The sequence below is a fragment of the Mobula birostris genome, chromosome 28, assembly GCF_030028105.1.
Source record: "Mobula birostris isolate sMobBir1 chromosome 28, sMobBir1.hap1, whole genome shotgun sequence".
In the NCBI taxonomy this organism is placed as follows: Eukaryota; Metazoa; Chordata; class Chondrichthyes; order Myliobatiformes; family Myliobatidae; genus Mobula; species Mobula birostris.
In genome coordinates, this window is record NC_092397.1 from 19,756,059 (window position 1) to 19,778,904 (window position 22,846).

Here is a 22,846-nt window from a genome sequence, read left to right on the forward strand (position 1 = left end):
TAAGTGTAGTTGATAATGGAGTGTCTGGGCACTCAAATTTCTTTCAACTCGTAAAAGAACCGAGTAAATCTGACACTCAGCTTCTGCCCGGTGCCGGCCATTGTGTAAACGTTAGCAGGTTATGGACAAACGGCTCTTCTCAAACTGTGACCAGCGGCTAGTCTGCAATTTTTTTAAAAAAAAAACTGTTGTATGAAAGAACCGTGAAGTCGTTCCGGCCTCGAATTAAAATGAGATTCAGAGAAGTTACCTAACTCCAACTAATAAACTCCTGAACCCACAGCTAAAACAGCAACGGGAGTGGGAGGAATGTTAAACACCAGGATTATAGGGGGAAGATGAAGCGGATATTCCAACCGCTCTTTAGCTCCTGTAAAAGTCACCACACATAAAACGTGCGCCATGTATTGCCTAAATGCCAGTACAACTCTCTCAGTGAAATCGTGAGTGGCTCTTAAAAGAGCCGTTGTGTTTTCGATCATCTCACTGGGGAGCTTTACTTGGAGCTGGTGTACTTGGTCACCGCCTTTGTCCCTTCGGAAACGGCGTGCTTGGCCAGCTCCCCGGGCAGCAGCAGGCGCACAGCGGTCTGGATCTCCCGTGAGGTGATGGTTGACCGCTTGTTGTAATGGGCCAGGCGGGAAGCCTCGCCCCCGATGCGCTCGAAGATGTCGTTGACGAATGAGTTCATGATGCTCATGGCCTTAGAGGAGATGCCAGTATCGGGGTGAACCTGCTTCATCACTTTGTAGATGTAGATAGAGTAACTCTCCTTCCTCAGCCTCTTGCGCTTCTTCCCTGCCTTACCTGCTGGTTTGGGCAGAGTTTTCTTGGCGCCCTTCTTCGGAGCGGGTTTCGCTGTCTCAGGCATTTCCGCTGACCGCTACAGACCCACAAATAAGCAAAACGGGCTCGGAGCACGAATTAAATAGGCAGCGCCCAGAGGTGTATGCTAATGAGGGATGGGATGCCTAGGTTTCTCAATGGCTATTTGAAGTAACGTCCATGCAGTAAGATAATTTGATTGGATAGCTAAAGGAATTCATTCAACCAATCAGAACTCGTTCTGCACTACCCAGTGTTCGTTTTGGGTAACACCGTGGACAGGGACCTGTCGCCGATCTGGTGAGTTGCCGCTGCGGTTAATTCCGCAGGAAGGAAATCTAAAATACAAAATGGACCAACTACAGCGGCAGTATTCGGTCATTCGGCCCGTCGTATCTGCTAGAAAAGCAGATGGAATAAGAAAAACACACAGTTGATAATATGAAACGTTTATGTAATGAAACAGGACAGCAGGAGACCGAAGGTCAAATGGACCGGGTGAAAGATAAATTTACTGCAGCAGCATCATAAACACATAGTATCCACGATACAGTGCTCACAAGAACTAAACTGCTGTACAGAATTGTAAAAAGAGAAGATAATTAGCAGTTAGTCCTGACGAAGGGTCTCGGCCCAAAACGTCGACTGTACCTCTTTCCCAGAGATGCTGCCTGGCCTGCTGCGTTCACCAGCAACTTTGATGTGTGTTGCAGAGAATTTGAATTATCTCAAGACAGTCCATTGTAGTGTAAATTGATCAAAGTGGTGCTGTCTTGAGGTGGGGAGGAGCGTTGTTCGGGTTTGTTAAAGTACGTAATGTCTGTACATTACGTACAGGGTTCATTCTGTACCTGTCAGTCTCTGGTACAGTGTGAGAGTGTGGGGTTCATTCTGTACCTGTCAGTCTCTGGTAGTATGAGAGTGTGGGGTTCATTCTGTACCCGTCAGTCTCTGGTACAGTGTGAGAGTGTGGGGTTCATTCTGTACCCGTCAGTCTCTGGTACAGTATGAGAGTGTGGGGTTCATTCTGTACCCGTCAGTCTCTGGTACAGTGTGGGAGTGTGGGGTTCATTCTGTACCCGTCAGTCTCTGGTACAGTATGAGAGTGTGGGGTTCATTCTGTACCCGTCAGTCTCTGGTACAGTGTGAGAGTGTGGGGTTAATTCTGTACCCGTCAGTCTCTGGTACAGTGTGAGAGTGTGGGGTTCATTCTGTACCCGTCAGTCTTTGGTACAGTGTGAGAGTGTGGGGTTCATTCTGTCACCGTCAGTCTCTGGTACAGTGTGAGAGTGTGGGGTTCATTCTGTACCCGTCAGTCTCTGGTACAGTGTGAGAGTGTGGGGTTCATTCTGTACCCGTCAGTCTCTGGTACAGTGTGAGAGTGTGGGGTTCATTCTCTACCTGTCAGTTTCCGGTACAGTGTGAGGTTCATTCTGTACCTGTCAGTTTCCGGTACAGTGTGGGAGTTGGTACTTGGCACTGTGTCTCCCAGTCTCTCATGCAATGTAAATGTAGAAACTTCTTTCAGATTCATCCTCACAATTGAATTCTTTTTAGCTTTTTAAACAATATCACACAATGCGATGTGGCCACACATTTGTTGGAGGTACAACACCTTATGGGTGGCTTCCAACCTGACAGCATGAACATCGAACGCTCGCATTTCTGGTAATGCCTCCCACCCCCCCCCCCTTCACCATTTCCCATCATCTTGCCCACCCACCATCTCCCTCTGGTGCTCCTCCCCCCTTTTCTTTCTTCCATGGCCTCCTGTCTCTTTCACTAATCAACTTTCCAGCCCCCTACACGTTTCACACTCACCTTATTTTCTCTCTCCCCTTCCCCACCTTTTAAATCTACTCCTCAGATTTTCTCCTAAGTCCTGCCGAAGGGTTTTGTCCCAAAACAGTGGCTGTGTTTTTTTCCTATAGATGCTGCCTGACCCGCTGAGTTTGTTCAGCATTTGTGTGTGTGGCTTGGATTTCCAGCAACTGTAGATTTTCTCCTGTTTGTGACACAATGCTGTACATCGGTATATCAGGGATGATGTATCTGGTTACGTTGTACTAATCTGAATGGACTTTGGAGCAGAGCATCCAGAGCAACAAGTCCAGACCATTGAATCCAACTCTGGTCTTGTGATAAATGTGTAACTTTCCTCGAGTCTCGGTGTGGGAGGGTTTGAATGGTGTGTATTGTGTAGCAACATTTGAACTGATGGAATTGAGAATGATTTTGACTGTAGATATGTAACCAGTGTGTCCACAGTGATCAGTGATGGGACCTTTGTTTGATCAGATTAAAACACACATGGGCTGATCAGATCGCTGATGACATGAATATTGGTGCAGTTGTGGGTGGCGAGGAAGGTTGTCAAATGGACAGAAGTGGATATAGATCAATTGGAATCATGGATGGAGAAATGGGGGAAATGGATTTTAATCTGGACAAGTGTGAGGAGTTTTACAGGTAAAATGTCGTAAGAAACTCCACAGTAAATGGCAGCACCCTTAGGAGCACTAATACACGAGAGAACTTTATGTGTTTCTCTGTATTATCTTGCAAGTGTCACTAAAAGGAAGTAAACTACTCTAAAGATCACAGAGGGGGAGCAGTAAGAGGATCCAGTGGGGGGTGGGGTCGCTGTAGGGTAATGTCATGGCTGGAAATGTGCGTAATTAATGACCACTGACATTCTGTTGTGTTTCTCTTTTCGAAGCTGGACTGCTGTTATGATGTAAGTATGTGAAGTTTTTTTTTAAACTGTGCTTTATGTTTCTGTATTTGGAGGACAATAAATGAGTTGTTATGGTTTTCCTGAAACAGAAAATGCCTCATGCCATTTTATTTGTAAAAGCCTTCACACTGCAAGAATACCACAGTGTCAATCTGCACCAAGAAAACCTGATCACATTCTCTTGAGGGTTAATGGCATTGCTGACTCTGAATTTACTGCCGTCGAATGCCAGCAGGGTCACAATCAGCAGAAACTCTCACAAAGCAGCTCTGTTTGTATTGTGTGCTTAGTAGGTCTGTGGGAGATACCCAGACTGTGAAGCTATAGTAATGGAGAGAGACACACTGAGCCAAGTCACAGCTTGATGGGCAGAGAGGAAAACAGAGAATTTGATGTTGTGTCCTTATGCCTGAACTATGCCCAGTTAGAAGTGTTGTTCCTCCAGACAGTGTTCAGGCTCACTGTAACAGTGTGACATCAGACATCAACATGAAAACTAAAATAATCTCAGCTGAGATATATTCTCTTTCACCTGTTGATCATCTTTGCAAACATTTTACAGGCAGAAAAGGCAAAGAATTTCTGTCTGAGAATCTCAAATGCAACAGCATGTCACTTCTGTTGTGTCAGTCAGTTCCCCAGCATTTGAATGCTACCAATCACTGAATATGAAGGGGGAGATGGTTGAGAAGACAGCACACCAGAGTCCCAATACGTGGACTTGTCCATGGACTGACCTGATAAATGGCCATAGAGTTGATACCAGTGAGTTGGCGTTCACCGCCTCTCATTTTGGAAGGGATTCACCAGGCCACTGCACCTGCAGATACACCAGCAAGTTCACACGGGGAGAGGCCATTCACCTGCTCCATGGCGGACGGGATTCATTCAGTCACATGAGCTATTACAACACCAGCCAGTTCACACCGGTGAGCAGCTAGACTTGGCTCTGTTGTCTCTGTCTCTCAGTATAGCTTCACACCTGTTCCAAGTGTGGGAGGAGATTCATTCAGTTCACCCACCGTGTGAGGCTCCAGTGAGTTTACAATTCATAGAGGACACACTTCTGTCCTGAGTCAGCAAAGAAATTTACTCAAGTCATCCCACCTGCTGAAACACCAGCAACTTCACATCAGGGAGGAAGTTATAATAAGCTGTATATGGGACTGTTAATGTCAGATTCCACAGATCTTGTGGCTGCTCATCAGACCCAGGACTGAACCCTGGTTACTGAGCATTGAGGGGGTTCATCCCACCATCTTAAAATACACTGATGTTTAATATTGTGGATCTGTCATAGACAAATACATCAATTCCATTTCAAATCCTGTATCTCAGGTGCTTCCTCCCTGTCACACCGATAATGAACAGTCGAGAGGCCACTCAGTCCAGCTGCTACCTGCTTGTGTTCCTATTGCACACCAGAGCTTTCAACCCCATCCCTGCCGTTCACCACTAACTCACCCTATAATGTTCAGGATGTAACTGGTCACCGGTCTGGCGATGAAGAGGTTTACCTTGAATTCACTCCACGACTTTCTGTAAACTGCAGAGGATTAATTTACTGTGGTTTTCTCCCAAATATTCCTCATCCCTCACAGCTCTGGACCAAGGCTGAAATCTTGTGTTGTTAAAATCTTCCTGTCCCGCTCTATTCATTGTTTTGTGTCATTTTCACTGATTTCGAAGGGCTGTGCCTCACATTGCTGGGCTGTTGCAATACAACACTCTCCTCTAAAGTACGACAGCAGAATGGTGGAGCAGAAACAAGAGGGGTCAGCACAAATGAGGGCTTTGGAGCTCCAGATGTGATGGAGGCTCGAGTTTACGTAGAGTAGGAGGGAATCAGACCAGGAGGATGAGGCTGCAAATGGAAGTTCAGCAACTTTTGGAAACTGATTGACTGAAAAAAGAGGTTTATGTTTGCAAAATACTGGAGGGACTCAGTGCCCCCCAGCGGCATCTGTGCAGACAAATAAATAGTTGATATTATGGGCCAAGACACTTCATCCTATCTAGACTGTTTATTCCTCTGTTCAGCTGCTGCCTGACCTGCTGAGTTCCCGCAGTACTTTGTGTGTGTCACTTCAGAGTTTATTCCCAGCATCTGCTGAACCTCGAGTTTCATATCCGCATTTCTAAATGAGTGGGACTGTGACAGTTGTCATACAAAATGCTTGTTGACATTGTGTAATAAACAGGAGAAAATCTGCAGATGCTGGAAATCCAAGGAACACACACAACATGCTGGAGAAACTCTGCAGGCCAGGCACCATCTGTGGATAAAAGTACAGCTGACGTTTTGGGCCGAGATTCTTCAGCAGGACTGGAGAAAAAACAATGAGGAGTAAATTTTAAAGGTGGGGAGGGGAGAGAGAAACACAAAGTGACAGGTGGAACTGGGAGGGGGAAGGATGAAGTAAAGAGCTGGGAAGTTGTTTGGTGAAAGAGATACAGGGCTGGAGAAGGGGGAATCTGACAGGAGAGAACAGAAGGCCGTGGATGAAAGAAAAGGGGGGAGGAACACCAGAGGGAGGCGATGGGCAGGCAATGAGAGGGAAAGGGGGATTGGGAATGATGAGCGAGGGGAGGCATGACTGGAAGATCAAGAAGTCGCTGTTCATGCCATCAGATTGGAGGCTGCCCAGATAGAATACAAGGTGTTGTTCCTCCTACCTGAGTGTGGCCTCATTGCGACAGTATACGAGGCCATGGATTGACGTCTCCATTGAGTACACTGTTTGTGGAAGCTTGCTGTGTTCAAGTAGCTGCTGAGTTTTCTGCATAAAATCATTGACTGATTTTGAAACATGTGGCGTGGAACCAGCACTTGCCCCTCAAATTAATCCAGTCTGTTAACAACAGCACATCACCTCCCTTTTCCAAAATACAATTCAACCACACTATCACCATCCATTCCGTAAGTTTACACAAATGGGACGTCAGTGATATTGGTCTATAACTAGGAGGATCCATCAGGGGTTTCCCAGGTTTTAGAATAGACAGTACAATTGCCATTTTCCATGAGGAGAGAAGATGGCCTGAACTCCAATTATGATTTTAAAAATGTAATATTATCTCAAGAGAGTTGTTGACCATATGTTTAAACATGCAATAACATGTATCATCCTTTCCTGGAGCCGTCTGACCTGTACTATAAATAGCTTTCTTAAATTCACACAAAGAAACTCTACATCACTAATACTATCATTGCTACAGCTGGTTTCCAACACATTAAGGTATTCTTGTAAAACCTTATTGCTACATTGTTTAGTCTCTCCACCTATTTTAATTATGAATTGCAGCAAATGACCAAGCCAGGACTCAACCGTCTCTCCTTCAGGAACAATTGTATTACCTTCTTTAATCAATATTCAGAACCCTATGAATCCCACACCCCCATTTTCTTAGTCATTCCCCAAACATCTTCAAGTTTAATAGTCCTTCCAATACTTTCACAATATGACCTCCAGTAAATCTTTTTCACAAGCTTCATTACTTTCCTCACCACGGCCTGTGACCTGTTACACTTAATATGATCACGCGGAGAGTGATACTTAACTTTCCGAAATGCCACGTTTCTCTCAGTAACTGCCTCTGCACACTCCTCCGTCCACCACGGTACAGCTTTTCTCCCACTACTGCACTTTTTAAATTGAATCTCTGCCACCACTATTTGATGAATAATGTCACAACGTTTCTTTGCAGAAATCCACATCATCCTCACCATTCAGCCCAGACACTCAGCACATAAAACATTCAAACTTCTCCCAATTTGCTTTACCAGAGCTCCACCTCCTAAAAGTGGCCTCATGCCCCCCTATATAAATCCAAACTCAAGCTTATAAACATAGGAAAACGATCACTCCCCAATGCTTCATCTCCCATGACATCCCACTACTCACTCCAATGTTCAAAACTAAAGTTAAATTTACAGCATTTTCAGAACTATTATGAACATTAAATCTTGTACCTCTCCCACCATAAAGACTAACAGGATATGAAATATCTGAAACTCTTCTATAAACAAAATATCACCAATCTGAGAACAACCCCACAGTGAACTAACTATGTGTTAAAATCCCCACACCATACAACGCTTAGTGAGCTAGAGCTACATATACTCTCCAACAAATCAATCGGGAGCTTTCCACAATGGTTATAATAAGACACAAACACGAGGAAATCTGCAGATGCTGGAATTTCAAGCAACACGCATAAAAGTTGCTGGTGAACGCAGCAGGCCAGGCAGCATCTCTAGGAAGAGGTACAGTCGACGTTATAATAATATACCACTTTATTGCCCCTACCTGTGGAATCAAATGTGTCTTCAAATGCCTCATACATTTCATTTACATCCACAACTCTATGCCCTCTCCCTCTCTTTAAAAAAAAACTTGCAACACCACCTCCTCTACCAACTAATCTATCACGCTTAATTACAATATAACACTGGAAGGAAGAACTTAAATGTGGTAACAAATCAGGTTTCCTGATACATATAACATCACATAGATTTGATAAATCAGAAATACATTTGAAGTCTTGCCCATTAGAAATCAGGCTTCTGGAAATCACCCTTCTGATGCAGGCGGGGCGCGGGCGGTGCGGAATGTAGTGGGACGTTTATGATTGGTGAAACAGTGCCTGATCTGATTGGAAAGAGCAAATACTCCAATCACAGAGCTGCCTTATTCACCAATCAAGAGACAGCAACTGTAAAAGCGCGGAAAATACCGTCTAACCGCCGAAATAAACTGAAATTTGCAAAACACCGCCAAAAAAGCCTTTGTTGCTGAAATTAAACCACAACAGGTTTGTTTGTCGGCTCTTTACCCCCGTTACTGGAGTCCGACACACTTAAACAAAGTGTAGTTAATATTGCGATGGTGTCTGGGACATTAGTTCACCGATATCTTTCAATTGATAAACGATTGGAATAAAACCGATTCTCAGCTGCTGTTCGCGGTCGGTCATTGTGTAAACTCAAGTCAGTTTAGCAACGGGTCGCCCGGCAGAAAGTGGAGCTTTAACAAATGCTCTGAACGACCCGTGACAGTATTCAGCTCTCGCGTCGGAATGGGGTTAAGAGAAGTATCCAAAATGGGACAAAGCTTAATGAACCCACGGTAATTAAACCAGAAACATTAGCGTCCATGTCAGAGAAATCTGATGACCGAGAGGAAGCGACGGGGAAAGGGGTGTGTAACGATTCCGTGCCTGGGCAGTTGGCAGGAATTAACAGAGAAATTGGGATTATACTGAGCAGCGGACAGCAAATTCTGATTAACGGGAATAAGATTCTGAATGAGCAATTCCAAATTTACCTCAATTCCATGTCTCAACATCGTGTAACTCTTTTAATGAAACCGTGAGTGGCTCTTAAAAGAGCCTTTGATTTTCCGGTTTGTTTTGTCAGTGAACTTGTCTTCACTTGGAGCTGGTGTACTTGGTCACCGCCTTTGTCCCTTCGGACACGGCGTGCTTGGCCAGCTCCCCGGGCAGCAGCAGGCGCACGGCGGTCTGGATCTCCCGGGAGCTGATGGTGGACCGCTTGTTGTAATGGGCCAGGCGGGAAGCCTCGCCCGCGATGCGCTCGAAAATATCGTTGACGAATGAATTCATGATGCTCATGGCCTTGGAGGAGATGCCGGTGTCGGGGTGAACCTGCTTCATCACTTTGTAGATGTAGATGGCGTAAGTCTCCTTCCTCGACCTCTTGCGCTTCTTGCCAGTCTTGCTCGCTGGCTTGGACAAAGCTTTCTTGGCGCCCTTCTTGGGAGCGGGTTTCGCTGGATCCGGCATTTCCTCGTCGGTTTCAAACACAATAATAAGCAGAAGCTGTTCGGAGCGCGGATTAAATAGGCAGCGCCCAAAGCGGTATGTTAATGAGGATGGGAATACTGAGCATTTCTATTGGCTGTTTGGAGAAATGAATCACCAATCGGAACGGCGCCAATGGGCGGGGTTTACCGCTGTCGTTTGATGCGGGAGGAAGTACTGAAGGGCAGAGACAGGCCGGGCTGCGGGCTGAAATTGAAAAGGGAAACGCAATTTCAAAAGCCGAATGAAAATAAAATCAGATGAAATATTGTAAAATTAAACACTAGGACATTTAGTTCATGACATAGGGCTGCAGGAGAGTGAAGGAGAGATTTGGACATTTCAGTGTAAAGTTTAAATCGAGTTTATTTATGCACAGGTGAAAGGAACAAAGTATTTGTAGCAGCATCACAGACACATTGCATCAGAGACACAACACTGACAAGGAACACTGATATTAAATATGAATTATACCAAAATATTCAAACAGACAGAAGACTATCAGAACAAAATCAAAATAACAAACAGATTATGCCGGCAGTGGGAGAATCATCCCTCTTGTGCTTCTTCATCTCGTCACTCTAGATTCAGTGTCACACAACGCTGCCACTTTGATCTGGCCCATGCCTTCATCAACCAAGTCCAACACTTGCCTTTAGTGCATCTTCCCCCCCCCCCCTTACACTGGTCATCGGGTTTGTGGGGGTGTGCCCAGGGTTAGTTGGGGTGTGTGCCCCCTTGGACCTCAGAATTAGGTTTGAGGGTAGGGCTGGTGGATGTATATGTGGGGCTGGGAGAGATAAGGCTGTGGAGTTTAGTATGGTGAGATAGGTGGGGCTATGGTGGATAGGGTAATGTAGTGGAGTCACTTCAATCTGGCCCATTCCCTTCATTAATGTGGCCTGACACCACTTGGCTTAATGAACCGGGTGTTGCAAAGGGACACATCATCAGTAAAGCAACCTGGGGTCATTGAGTGTTTTGGGTCTTTAATCATGAGACATCCTCGCCCAGACAACCCAGCCAGGGTTAATCAGGCCCGCTTGTGTTTATCCCATGGATCAAGGTAACGAGAGGCATGTAATTCTGCATGTTGTGGGTATTTTAGACCTTGTTACTTGGCTTTATTTTGACCATTTGGGGAGTAGAATGTTCTGAGGCCTAGTAATCAGGCTTTACCTCCAAGTAAGGTTCAACTTTCCTACTTTCAATTTAGAATTGTCTTTATTTTGCATCTGTATGCCTGGGATTGCATGGGTTAAATTAACAGTGTTCACTGCAGTACAAATTAGTGATTAGGGCTGTGCAGATTGGTCCATAATTCCAAAATGCAAACATCTCTGAAATCCAGATTTTTTTGTGCTGACATGACATCACAAATGGAGAATTTTACTCAGGATTAAATGGCTTGCCTAATGAAGAGAGTTTCACGGCTCTGGGCCTCTATTCACTGGAACTTCGAAGAAAGAAGGGTTACCAAATTGAAACCTATCAAATAGTGAAAGGGCTTGATTGAGTGGATGTGGAGAGGATTTTTCCTGTGATGGGTGTGTCTAAAACTGGACCACACAGCTTCAAAATAGAGGGTCATCCTTTGAGAATGGAAATGAGGAGGAATTTCTTCAGCCACAGAGTGGTGAATCTGTGATTTTTTTTGCTACAGGCAGCTGTGGAGGCCAAATCACTGGGTATAGGCAGAGATTGATAGATTCTTGATTGGTCAGGGCATGAAGGGATACAATGGAAGGCAGGAGACTGCCTCTCAGAGGAAAAATTGATCAGTGATGATGAAATGCCAGAGAAGGCTCGACAGGCAAAATGGCCGAATTCTGCTCCTGTATCTTATGGTCTTATGGACTCACTTAGTGACTAAATCTCTCCCAGAGACTGTTGATCTCAGCTTTGACTCAACCCAGCAACTGAGGCTCCACATTACTTATATAAGGAATACAAAAGTTCTTTGTTCTCTGATTAACAAAACATCTCATTTCCATCCTGAATGCTTGTCACCTCATTCTGAGCAACAGACACAAAATGCTGGGGAAAGTCAGCAGGCCAGGCAGCATCTATGGGAAAGAGTAACGAGTCGATGCTTCGGGCTGAGAATCTTCACCCTGAGATCTGATGAAGTGTCTCGGCCCGAAGTGTCGACTGTTAACTCTTTTTCATAGAGGCTGCCTGTCCTGCTGAGTTCTTCCAGCATTTTGTGTGTGTTGCGTTTGATTTCCAGCATCAGCAGATTCTCTCGTGTTTGTGATTTACGCCTCATTCTGAGGGTATTTTCCTCAGTTATGGAGTTCTCATTCAGGGGAAAGATCCTCCTTGCCTATTGCCTGTCATATCCTGAAAGAATCTAACAGATTTCCTCGTTTTCTCATGAACAGCAGGGAATGCAGACCCAGCCCACTCACTCTCCTCTCGCATAACCAACCTTCCATCCCTGGAACCAGCCCAGTCAGTGTGGGGAACAGTCACTGCACTCCCTCTATTGCAGGGATATCTTTCCTGAGGAAGTGTGACCAAACCTGGACACGATACTCAAGGTGTGCTCTCACCAGGGCCCCTATATAATCCCAGTGAGACCTCTGTACTCTCTTGTACAATCCCCGTGGATCACAGGACAAAATACTGTTTGAACATAGAACATAGAATAGTACAGCACAGTACAGGCCCTTCGGCCCACAATGTTGTGCCGACCCTCAAACCCTGCCTCCCATATAAATAGAACATAGAATAGTACAGCACAGTACAGGCACTCTCATTACTTGTATCTGCATGTAAACTCAAGTGATTTGTTTACAAGAATGTCCAGGTCCCTCTGAACATCCTCATGTGGAAATGACTCTGATAGTTTGTTCCTGAGACTGGGTGATCGCACATTTCCCCACATTCTGTTCCACCTGCCACATCCTCAACCATTCACTCTCCTGTATACATCCCCCAAACCTTCTCACTACTGTTACCGTCCCTCCCGCTCTGCCACAGCAGCAGACATAGTCACTGAGTTATGCAGCACAGAAACAGGTCCTTCAGCCCAACACATCCATGCTGACCAAGTGGCCAAACAAAATTATTGTCAGTTGCCTGCATTTGGCCCATGTCCCTGTGAAACTTCCCTCTCCACAGTCCAAGAGATATTGCAACTGTGCCCACCTACACCACCACTTGGGGTAGTTTGTTCCATGTAAACAGCACATTCTGTGTACAAAACCTGCTCCTCAGGGTCCTATTTAAATGTTTCCTCTCTCACTTTATATCTGTAATCTCCCGCTTCCAACTCCATAAACCTGGAGATAACAGATTCACTGTTGACGGTATCTATGACTGCCATTATTTTATCACCTCTCTAATATCACATACACTCTGGTGAGAAAGGTCCTGGCCTATGCAGCGTCCTGTTAAATCCCTTTTGCACCCTCTCCAGTTTAATGTCACCCTCTGATCACATGGCAACTATAATTGCACTTTGTGCTCCGAGAGTAGTTTCCCCGAGGCTGGTAGAGCTGTAACGTGACGTCACAGTCCAGTGCCCGATACTCTGACCGATGAATGCGAGTGTGGCGAACAGCTTCTTCACCGTCCTGCCTACCTGTGTTTACACTCTGAAGGAATTCGATATCTGCACCCCGATATCTCTGTTTTACAGCACACCCAGGGACAGACCATTCCCCACGGCAGTTCTGCCCTGGTTCGTCAATGACAATGGCACATCTCACATTTATCTGTCATTCCTCAAATCAGTGACCTCATTGATCACCGTCCTGTTGTAATGTTAGTTACATTGTTTCACACTCCACGATATCACCAACTTTAGTGACATCGATAAATTTGCTGAGCCGGGCAGTGACGTTATCAGCCCTGACTCAGCTCCCAGGCTTTTCCTCGCAGCGATACACGCGCAGTGCTGGAGGAACTCAGCAGGCCAGGCAGCATCTATGAGAAACTGGAAACAGCCAACGTTTCAGGCCGAGACCCTCCATCAGCATCTGCACAATGGTCTTGTGTTTGGTTTTCCTTCGATTCTAAGTTACTGGATAACATGACCCATCCTCCAATCCTCTGCCACCACTCCTGCCCGAGAAACGCGCAGAGAGACAGAGGCGGGGAGGGGAGGAGACAGAGTCAGAGTGACGGACAGAGCCGAGAGCGGCCTCTTATCGTCCAGCTCCGTCTTCACTTTAATACACCCGGCAATTTCCAACGGTTTGTCCGAAACACAGAGCTCCAGAGAGAGAGAAAAAAACGCCCTCTAACACCACGTACAGAAGGAGTTCTAGGAATTTACTGGCGGTCGGACTTCATCGGATCAGAATACAGTGTGATTGGCGCTTGATCAATTTCAAATTGCCCGCCAATTTCAGAGCACCCAGCAACGGTTCTGGAAGACTTTTTTTAAAAATTATCTACCGTTAGTTTTATCACGCATTATACAATTTCAGTTTCATTTAATATCTAATCCCCTGAGTTAAGATTTAAATGCACAATTACGGAGTCGCTTCTCCAACCGAGTGAACTGATTCCTGTCCGAGACGGATAAAAGGATGAAGATCGATCTTAACGCGCTCAGAGGTTCTGAAGTAATCACCGACTGGAAAGGTAGATTCGCAGGAATATTGCAAACCGAACCGATTAATCTGTTTCAAATGTAACTCAGCTGAATGTATCGATAAAAATAATTAAAAGGTTGCGGATACAGCTCCGTCTGTGAGGCGGTGGGTGGCTCTTAGAAGAGCCTTTGTTTTGTGCTCGGGAGGAAGTGGGAGTTTTTCAGCCGCCGAAGCCATAGAGAGTGCGGCCCTGGCGTTTCAGAGCGTACACCACATCCATGGCAGTGACCGTCTTGCGCTTGGCGTGTTCGGTGTAGGTGACCGCATCCCGGATCACATTCTCCAGGAAAACCTTCAGCACCCCGCGGGTCTCCTCGTAGATCAGACCCGAGATCCGCTTTACACCACCACGGCGAGCCAGACGGCGGATGGCCGGTTTGGTGATGCCCTGGATGTTATCACGGAGCACTTTACGGTGCCGCTTGGCTCCGCCTTTGCCCAGTCCTTTGCCTCCTTTCCCTCTGCCAGACATGATGCTGCTTCACTCAGGTCGCTGCTCACTGACAAACTGCCTGCTGCTGTCTCCTTTTATACACAGCGCCCCGACCTGCCCGAGAAACGCGCAGAGAGACAGAGGCGGGGAGGGGAGGAGACAGAGTCAGAGTGACGGACAGAGCCGAGACCGGCCTCTCATCGTCAAGCTCCGCCTTCACTTTACCACAACCGCCAATTTCCAACGATTCATCCGACACAAAGCGCTCCAGCGAAAAACAAAACTCCCTCACACACAGTCTGAAAAGAACGAGAGCCAATGTCAGGCCAATAAACATGGTGGGACTGATGGGCTGAAATGAGTTTATTTCAACACTAGGAGTACTATGTTATCGGACGGACAGGGCTGGCAGCTCAACATTCCTGGGGTTCATTGTTTTACATGTGAGTGGGGGGTTAAAAATGCAGAGGTTACCTCACTGGGAATGTCACAGCAAACTGCAAGGTTCATTTACAGAGGCAATCTGCAGTTACACTGTTGGGGTGTTTGTATTGGCCCCGCAACAACCAGTGGGGGGACATTATCTTCTCTAGATTAACTGGAACTTGCTTAATTCTTAAATGCGCCAGATTTCTTCAGTGAATCTGAGAGGTGTTTGAAACATTATGTACAGGGCCCAACCAGAGGTGAGAACAGTTGGGAATGAGCCAGGCCAGGTGACAGTTGAGGGTCAGTGAACATTTGGGAACAGTGATCACAAGTTTCATTTTTCTTAGTTACAAGTAAAAATAAAAGTAGATCTTGTATGAAGGTACTAATTTGCAGGAGGACAAGTCAGGACGGAGGAAGACAGGAGCCAAAGGACATTGATTGGGAGCAGCCACTGTCAGACAAGTCCACATCTGATGTGTGGGAGTTGTTTAAAGACCAGCAACTCTGAGTTCAGGATCAGCATGTTCCAGTGAGGAGTGAGGAGAAGGATGGTAAGTAAGGGATCTTTAGACAAGCGGAGAGATCCTAAATTTAGTCAAAAGGTTATGGAAGGTTTGTGAAGCTAAAGTCAGACTGGGTACCTTTGGAATATAAAGGTAGCAGGGAAATGCTAAAGCAGGTGATAGGAAAGGCCAAAAGGGGCCACAAACTGTCCTTGTAATGTAGGACCAAAGATGATCCCAAGGCCTTGTGATTTGTATTAATAAGACGAGGATAACCAGAGAATAGAAATGTCGACTCAAGATTAAAGGAGGAATGATGTGGTTGAAGTCAGATCAAGTGGCTGAGGTACTAAATGAGTACATTGTGTCAGCATTTACTGAAGTGAAGGAATTGAATGGCAATGAAAACAGAATGAGGCATGCGAATGTGCAGAGACATTTTGAGATTAAGGAGCAGGTTGTGCTGGGACGTCTGAAAAGCAATAAGATGGCTAAGACTCCAGGGCCTGAAGGCAAATATCCTACAACAGTGAAGGAAGCAAGTGAGCAGATTGCCGGTGATTTGACAAGGATCTATGTGTCCTCGATCACAACATGTGAGGTCCCACAGGTCTGGAGTGTCAGAAATATTGCAGCTTTGATCAAGAAGGGAAATAACAAGAATCCAGGAACCTATAGGCAAGGCAGCCTCATTTCAGTGGTAGAGAAGCTACTGGGGAGGATATTGAGGCACAGGATTTATGCACATTTGGAAAGGCATGGCCTGCTTAGGGACAATCAACATGGTTTTGTGTGGGCAGATCACGCTTGATAAATTTGATTGAGGTTTCTCAGGAAGTGACACAGGCTAAGATATAGGAGCAGAATTCAACCATTTGGCCCGTCGTCTGCTCCGACATTTCATTGTGGCTGATCCATTTTTCCTTTCAGCCCCAGTCTCCTGCCTTTCCCCTGTATCCCTTCATACTCTGACCAATCAAGAATCTATCAACCTCTGCCTTAAATATACATAAAGTCCTGGCTTAACAGCTCCCTGTGGCAATGAATTCCACAGATGAACCACTCTCTGGCTAAAGAAATTCCTCATCTCCACATTCTACAAGGATGCTCCTCTATTCCGAGGCTGTGTCCTGATATTAGACACTCCCATCTTCTGCACATCCACTTTATCACTGCCTTTCACCATTCGATAGGTTTCAATTGGGCCACCCCTCATTGTTCAAAAATTCCAGTGAATACAGGCCCAGAGCCATCAAACACTCTTCATACGACAAGATGTTTCATCCTGGAATCAATCTGGAGAACCTCCTTTGAAACCCATCGAGTTTCAGCTCATCCTTCCTAAGATGAAGAGCCCAAAACTGCTCACAATACTCCAGTGAGACCTCCACAGTACTTAATAAAGTCTGATCATTATTATGATTGGCGCAGATATTGTGAGACGAAGGGCAGGTTGCCATCTGTTCCATATTGTGTACTGATGAATATGTTTGATCTAACAGTAATTGCAGGGACATGGTTACAGAGACTGGGACTTCGACATTCCACTATATTCAATGTTCCACACGGAATTGGCAAAATGTAAGTTATTAGGTTTTATTGTTTTGCAATGGATTTAATTTGGCTTTTTTGACACTGATCAACAGAAAAGACTATGGTGTCAAAGTGAAAACAGATCTAAATTAATTGTAAATATGAAACAAAATAATTCATTGCCTTAGTATTTACCTCCTTCAAATCCGTAATTAGTTGATGCACCTTTGGCAGCATTTACAGTTGAGTCTGTGTGGATAGGTGTCTATCAGCTTTGCACATCTGAACACTGCAATTTTTCCACATTCTTCTTTACAAAACTGCAGAAGCTCTGTCAGAATGCATGGGTTGGTGAGTGAACACTTCTTTTCAAGTCCAGCCACAAATTCTCAATTGGATTGAGGTCTGAACTCTCACAAAGCCACTCCAGGACATTAACTTTGTTGTTTTAAGGCATTCCTTTGCAGCTTTGGTTTTATGCTTGTGGTCATTGTCATGCTGGAAAATTAATTTTCTCCTAAGTCGCAGTTCTCTTGAAGACTGAATTTGGTTTTCCTCCAGGATTTCCCTGTATTTTGCTGCATTCATTTCACCCTCTACTTTTATGTGCCTTTCAGGGCCTGCTGCAGTGAAGCATACCCACAGGATGATGCAGCCTCCACCATACTTCACGGTAGGGATGGTGTGTTTTTGATGTTGTGCGGTGTTTGGCTTACTCCAAACTTAGTGTTTGTGATGGTCAAAAGGTTCAATTTTGTTTTCATCAGACCATAGAATCTTCTTCCAACTAACTTCAGAGTCCCCAACAATTCTGGGAAACTCCAGGGAAGATTTCATCAGAGCATTTTTCAACAGTGGCTTTTTCTCTGCCACTCTCCCGTAAAGCTGCGACTGGTGAAACACCCGGGCAACAGTTGATGTTTGCACAATCTCTCCCACCACTGAAGCTTGTAACTCCTCTAGAGTTATCATAGGTCTCTTGGTGGCCTCCCCCACTGGCCCCTTCTTGCATGGCCACTCAGTTTTTGAGGATAGTCTGCTCTTGGTAGATTTACAGCTGTGCCATATTCTTCCCACTTCTGGATGAGTGACTTAACTATACTCCAAGGGCATTCAGTGACTTGGAAATTTTCTTGACTCCATCTCCTGGCTTGTGTTTGTCAATTACCTGTTTGCAGAGCAGCTCGGAGTGTTGATTTGTCTTCACGGTGTAGTTTCTCCCAGGATACTGACTCACCAGCAGTTCAACCTTCTACTTACAGGGGTACTATTACTACAATCAATTGAAACACCTTCACTGCACACGGTCATCTCCATTTAACTGATCATGTAACTTCAAAAACTAATTGGCTGCACCAGAGATGATTTGGTGTGTCATATTAAAGGGGGTGAATACTTAAACAGACAATTATTTTGTGTTTTTGATTTGTAATTAGTTGAGAGCATTTTGTAGAGATTTGTTTTCCCTTTGACACAAAAGATTCTTCTTCCATTGATTGGTTTCAAAAAAAGCCAAATTCAATCCACTGAGATTCAATGCTGTAAATTTTCATAGGAACTTTATATGTAGGGACAATGATGGTGAAAGGGGGAGGGAAAGACAACATTGGTAGGAGTGGCCTCAAGATCCTGAGGTGTGGTCAAAGGCATTCAAGGAAATATTAAATCAAAGAACATACAAAGAGGCGCTGGTGGTGCACAAGAGAATCAGAGATTTTCTAGGAATCAGTGAAAAGCTAAAAGTAACAAGGAACACGCAGAGAAGTTAACTCAGTAATTTGCATTAGTGCTCACAGTGGGTCACAGCAAACATCGCACAGATATCTAACGGTGACATTTCAACATTGTGCCATAATGTATAACAATTGGCATCACAAGGGAGAAACTAATGGGGCTAAAAGCAAACTTTACCAGGTCCCAATGACCTGCACTGGAGGGTTTCACAGGAAGTCTGTAGAGAAAGTAGAGACATTGAAGTCTGTCAAAACTCACTGTTACAGAAAGGTCCCAGTGGAGTTGAAAACCATTGCTGAAGAAGGGTGGAAGATAAGAAGCAGGTAACTGTAGTCCTGTTAACTTCACTTCAGGTACTGGAGTTGATAATCTATCAAGAAATAACAAATCATTTGGAAAAGTTTAATGTCTACAGTCAGGTTCACACAGATTCCACGATGACCAAAGTTCCCATCTGAGCTCGTGGTCTGTAACCCCCTCACCACCACATTATGAAGAAGGTTATCCTCCTCCTTGTCCCATTTCTCTGCATTTGGCCCAGATACTTCAAAACCTTTCCTTTCCATCTACCTGTCCAAGTGCCTTTTTAATGTACCTGACTCAACCACTCCCCCTAGCAGCTCTTTCCATTTCCAGCTTCCAGGTCTCTCATGATTTTATACACCTCTGCAATATCAGCACTCATTCTCCAACATTACAGGGAAAATTATCCGAAACACCTTTCCACAAATCCTTTGAGATCCAGTAACATCCCCGTAAATCTCCCCTGTACTCTTTCCAGCTTAATGGTGTCTGTCATACAGCAGGGTCACAAAAACTAAACACTATTTGCGAAATGTGGCCAAACCAATGTGTTGTACAACTGCAACATCTCATCCCAGTTTCTATATTCGGTGCCCTGACTGAAGGCCAGTGTTCCAAAAGCCTCTTCACCACCCTGTCCATCTGGAACCTGGTCTTGGACCCTGTAACCTGGGTTGTTGAATGTTAAGTCATGTTTGACTAACATACCAGAGATTTGAGACTTTACAGGGGAAGTTGGAGAAGTGGTGTTTTTGGATTTTCGGGAGCCATTTGCCAAGGTGCCACAAGTAAGGCTGGTGCACAAGACCAGAGCTCAGTACTGGGAAGGAAGTGTGTTAACACTGACTGAAGACTGGTCATCATACTGAGACAGAATAACAGGTCTGTTTCAGACTGGGATGATATTACTAGTGGAGTGTCCCAGTGACCAGTTCTGGATTGTCAATGATTTATTATTGATATTAATGACCCGGAGGAGGGGCAGAGAGTGAGGAATCCACGGTGGCAATGACAGGGAATGTGGTGGGGGACATGTTGTGATTGGACATTTCATCTCTTCAATGGGACATGGGGAAGCTGGTGAGTAGAATACTTGGTAAATGGAGTTTAATGTGGTGAAGTGTGATGACATGTAGAATGGTAGGAGGAATCAAAAGTCAGACTATGATTTATGTGGAGATAAATTGTAAATGAGAGAAATAGAGAGGGGTCGAGGTGCTGAACTACACAACAAAACAGAGACGGGAGCAGTGAGTGGTTCATAAAACCATATATGACCAAGGTTCAGAGGTGAATGGTTCATTGACATTTACTGACGGGGTGTTGGTGCAGAGAAACAGAGGAGTGTTGTTACTGTGACAGACAAGTGCACAATGATGGATTTTGGGAAGTTAAAGCAGGTCAGGACGTACCCAGTGAATGGAGGGTCCTGAGGAGTGTTGATGAAAGAGAAACCTGGGGCACAGGTAAGCAATTCCCTGCAAGTGCCAAGACAGGTAGACAAGGTGGTGAAGAAGGAGCACGACATGCTTGTCTTCATCAGCAAAGGCTCTGAGAGGAGTTGGGACATCACATTACAGTTGTACAAATCAATAATGACACCACACCAGGAGTACCCTGTGCAGTTCTGATCACATGAGAGGAAGGATGTGATTAAGCTGGAAAGGTGCAGAAACGATTCACAGGAATGTTACCTGGACTGGGGGCTTGAGTTACAAGGAAAGATCAGACTGACTGAGACTGTTTTCCCTGGAGTGAAGGAGACTGAGGGGAGACCTGACAGAAGATTATAAAACTATGAGAGATGTAGACAAGGTAAACAGGCAGGATCATTTTGCCAGGGTAGAAATATCAAATATGAGAAGGCGCAGCTTTAAAATGCCAGGGTGAGAATTTAAAGGTGGACGTTAGGACAGGTAAGATTTCTAATTCCGTACAGAGAGTGGTGAGGGCCGGGTATGGGCTGCCATGGGGAGTGGTGGAAGCAGATATGATAATGACACTTAACAGGGTTTTAGACAAGCCCATGAATATTCAGAGAATTGAAGCACATGAATTATAAGCAGGCAGAAGAGGTTTGTTTCATTTGACATCATGTTCAGCACAGACATCATGGGAAGAAGGGTCTGTTCCTGTGCTGTACTGTTCTGTGTTCTCAGTGAGCCTCAGTGACAGGGGGAGTCTTTAGCCGGGGTCACAGACAGGTGTATCTGTGGTAAGGAGAGAGACTGCACAGTGGTGCATTACCTCCCTGGTACCAGGGTCGAGGATGGAAATGAACAAGTACAGGCCATTCTGAAAGGGCAGGGTGAGCAGCCAGAGGTAGTGGTCCATATTGGCACGAACAAAACAGAAAAGTCCTGCAAGGAGAGCTTAGGGAGTTGGGGAAAAAGTTAAGTGGAAACTCTGTGGTCGGGGGGGGGGGGGGGGGTGGAAATCCCAGTGCCACCTGCTAGCGAGGGAAGAAATACAAAGGTGGTACCGTTATATGTGTGGCTCACGAGCTGGTGCAGGATGGAGGGTTTTAGTTACATGGATCATTGGGCTCTCCTTCAGGACAGGTGATGGGAAGAGTAAGAAGTCAGTAACTGGCAGTGATGGATGTGGATTAACACAGAAAGTAACTCCAAATGGATAAATTAGTGTCTCAGCAGCATTACAAGTGCACACATCTACAAATATCAGAAGAGAGGCAAGAGAAAGAATAAAAAGTAAGTTACCTCCAACAGTCTAACGTGGGGGGGGGGGTCATCACTTCCCCGGCTATAGGTTGACTCATTATTGACCCTGATGGCCCAGTGTAAGAATGACTTCATACAGCGCTCCTTGGAGCAGCAGAGTTGTCTTAGTCTGTTACAGAAGATGCTCCTCTGTTCAGCCAAGGTGGCATACAGAGGGTGAGAAACATTGTCCAGAATTGCCAGGATTTTCCGTAGGGTCCTTTCTGCTACCACGGCCTCCAGTGTGTCCAGTTTGACTCCTATAAGAGCCAGCCTTTCCAATCAGTTTATTGAGTCGGATAGCATCACCCGTGTTGGTGCCATTGGCCCAGTCCACACACTGATCATGCAGAATGTCACAAGGTCAAGGTCATCCCAGAGGCTCATCCAGTAAGACAATCTGGATAGAAATCAGGAATAGGAAAAGTGCAATCACTATGATAGGGTTATACTGTAGGCCTCCCAATAGCCAGTAAGAGACAGAAACAGATATGTTAGCAGGTTATGGGATGATGTAAAAATCAACAGAGTAGATTTGGTGAGTGAATATCTCCTCAGAGTAACTGGGATTCTCTTACACCCTGAGGCTTGGATGGAGCATTAAGGTTTCCTGAAACAATATGTCGTCCACCAGGGAGGGGGACATTCTTGACTTCACCTTGGGAAATATGGGACTCAGCAGAGTGGTGGCAGGAACAACCAGTGTTCAAAGAGGAATTAGACAGGTCCTTCAGGAGAAATGACCTGCAGTGCTGTGGGGACAGAGTGGGGAATGGGACCGTGGAAATGTTGTAGCAGGAGTTGGTATTAACTTGACGGGTCAAATAGTCTCGACGATCACAGAATGATTCTCTGCCCAATAATAGTCTGAAAAAATCATTCTGGTCGCCAGTGAATCTTCCAAGCTCCAGGATGGACAAGATCAATTGTGTAATAAGGACACACTTCTGTCGAAACACTGACACTGTATACCAAGCACACTGAGCTGCCAGAGCACAGCACCGGCCAGTGAGGACACAGACCAGTACAACACCCGGCTCTCTACTACAAAGTTCAAAGCTGAAAGTAAATGTATTATCAAAATACATTTCTGTCACCATATGCAACCCTGAGATTAGTTTTCTTGTGGGCATACTGCTGGTTTGTTAGAGCGGTCGGGGAGGGTTTAAACTAATTTTGCAGGGGCGTGGGAACAG

General features: G+C 45.3%; 4 protein-coding genes across 4 annotated transcripts in view; all 4 read right to left on the bottom strand.

The window, feature by feature from the left end:
• LOC140189355 (uncharacterized) overlaps positions 1–22,846 on the bottom strand; it is a 944,498-nt gene that overhangs the window by 743 nt on the left and 920,909 nt on the right. The window lies entirely within an intron of this gene.
• LOC140189156 (histone H2B 1/2-like) lies at positions 497–886 on the bottom strand. The gene has a single exon (XM_072245854.1). The coding sequence runs from the start codon at positions 869–871 to the stop codon at positions 497–499; it is 375 nt and encodes a 124-aa protein (XP_072101955.1). The 5' UTR covers positions 872–886.
• LOC140188824 (histone H2B-like) lies at positions 8,433–9,506 on the bottom strand. The gene has a single exon (XM_072245476.1). The coding sequence runs from the start codon at positions 9,365–9,367 to the stop codon at positions 8,993–8,995; it is 375 nt and encodes a 124-aa protein (XP_072101577.1). The 5' UTR covers positions 9,368–9,506; the 3' UTR covers positions 8,433–8,992.
• Positions 14,124–14,518, bottom strand: LOC140189099 (histone H4). Its single transcript, XM_072245797.1, has one exon. The coding sequence runs from the start codon at positions 14,462–14,464 to the stop codon at positions 14,153–14,155; it is 312 nt and encodes a 103-aa protein (XP_072101898.1). The 5' UTR covers positions 14,465–14,518; the 3' UTR covers positions 14,124–14,152.

Bases quoted from the DNA above. Each gene is read 5' to 3' on its own strand.
- LOC140188824 (XM_072245476.1), bottom strand. From the start codon at position 9,367: ATGCCGGATCCAGCGAAACCCGCTCCCAAGAAGGGCGCCAAGAAAGCT.
- LOC140189156 (XM_072245854.1), bottom strand. From the start codon at position 871: ATGCCTGAGACAGCGAAACCCGCTCCGAAGAAGGGCGCCAAGAAAACT.
- LOC140189099 (XM_072245797.1), bottom strand. From the start codon at position 14,464: ATGTCTGGCAGAGGGAAAGGAGGCAAAGGACTGGGCAAAGGCGGAGCC.